The 1,153-nt window shown below is 41.8% G+C and overlaps 1 protein-coding gene across 1 annotated transcript; it reads left to right on the top strand.

The window, feature by feature from the left end:
• The first annotated feature begins 9 nt into the window (after positions 1 to 9).
• LOC104993232 (protein DDX26B-like) lies at positions 10 to 771 on the top strand. The gene has a single exon (XM_010846396.1). It carries the CDS (start codon positions 322 to 324, stop codon positions 769 to 771), a length of 450 nt encoding a protein of 149 aa, XP_010844698.1. The 5' UTR covers positions 10 to 321.
• The last annotated feature ends 382 nt before the right edge of the window (positions 772 to 1,153 follow it).

Genomic DNA, 1,153 nt, shown 5'->3' on the forward strand with positions numbered 1-1,153 from the left:
GGGGGCACACGTAGTCTGGTGTCAAGCTCAGTAGAGCATGGCATTTCATATAATGAAATAAAATTTCATTTCATTTCATATAAATGACAGAAACCATGACATCATGTGAGACTTGCTGCTTTTCAGCTTGGAAAGCACAAGCTGCAGCTAAGCCCTCAGTGCCAGGGATCTGAGACTGTTTATTAGTTGTTCTGTCTTGTTTCCATATATATTCTTGGTGCCATGGAGATTACCTTCCTGAGCTCAACTTGAGGGGTCTTGAGCTCCCTCTGGTACATCCTCTTGCTTTATGAAACCATTTCCTCAAAACTGAGGAGCCCCATGATATCCCTTTGGGGTTACTATAACACACCTACCCCACAGCTCAACTTCTCATTTTGGTTTCCAGGTGTTACTGTCACTCACGATGTTCATGAGGAGAAGATGGAAAATGGTCAAATCTCACCTGATGGCTTCTTGTCAAAATCTGCTTCACCAGAGCTTATGAATATGGCAGGAGATGGTATCCCACCTGACCAAGTGGATTCTCTATCTGACGATTTCACTAGTCTCAGGGAAGATGGCCCGATGCACAAACCTGGGAGTAATGCACTTCCAGGAGAAACCAAGAACTGCAGCGTCTCTGTGGATGATCAGAAAGTCTCAGTAACATCTGCTTTGGAGACTGTGCCAAGTACATTGCAGATAACTCCTGCTATGGCACAAGGAATCAATGCTGATATAAAGCACCAGTTAATGAAGGAAGTTCGAAAATTTGGACGAAGTAAGTAGTAGAAGAACATCTATCAGTAATATAATGGGGAGATCCCTTTCATTTTAAGATTCAAAATAGATTCAGGATAACTCTTAAGGTGCATTTTTGGGAAATATTGGGCTTTCACATAATTGAAAATGATTCCTCTTGTTTTACCTAAACAACTCAACACACCTTTCTGGTTTTCCCCCCTTACTTATTGTAATAATCTCCTTTTGCTGCTGTAACAAGTTATCACAAATTTTGTAGCTCAAAACTGAATTTTCTTAGAGTTGTGGAAGTGAGATTTGAACTTCTTTTCATTGGGCTAACATGAAGGTGTTGGCAGGCTAGCATTCCTTCTGAATGCTCAGGGGGAGTCTGTTTCCTTACCTCTTCCAGCTTCCACAGGCTGCCTGT

This window comes from Bison bison, unplaced genomic scaffold (genome assembly GCF_000754665.1).
Source record: "Bison bison bison isolate TAMUID 2011002044 unplaced genomic scaffold, Bison_UMD1.0 scf7180017849041, whole genome shotgun sequence".
In the NCBI taxonomy this organism is placed as follows: domain Eukaryota; kingdom Metazoa; phylum Chordata; class Mammalia; order Artiodactyla; family Bovidae; genus Bison; species Bison bison.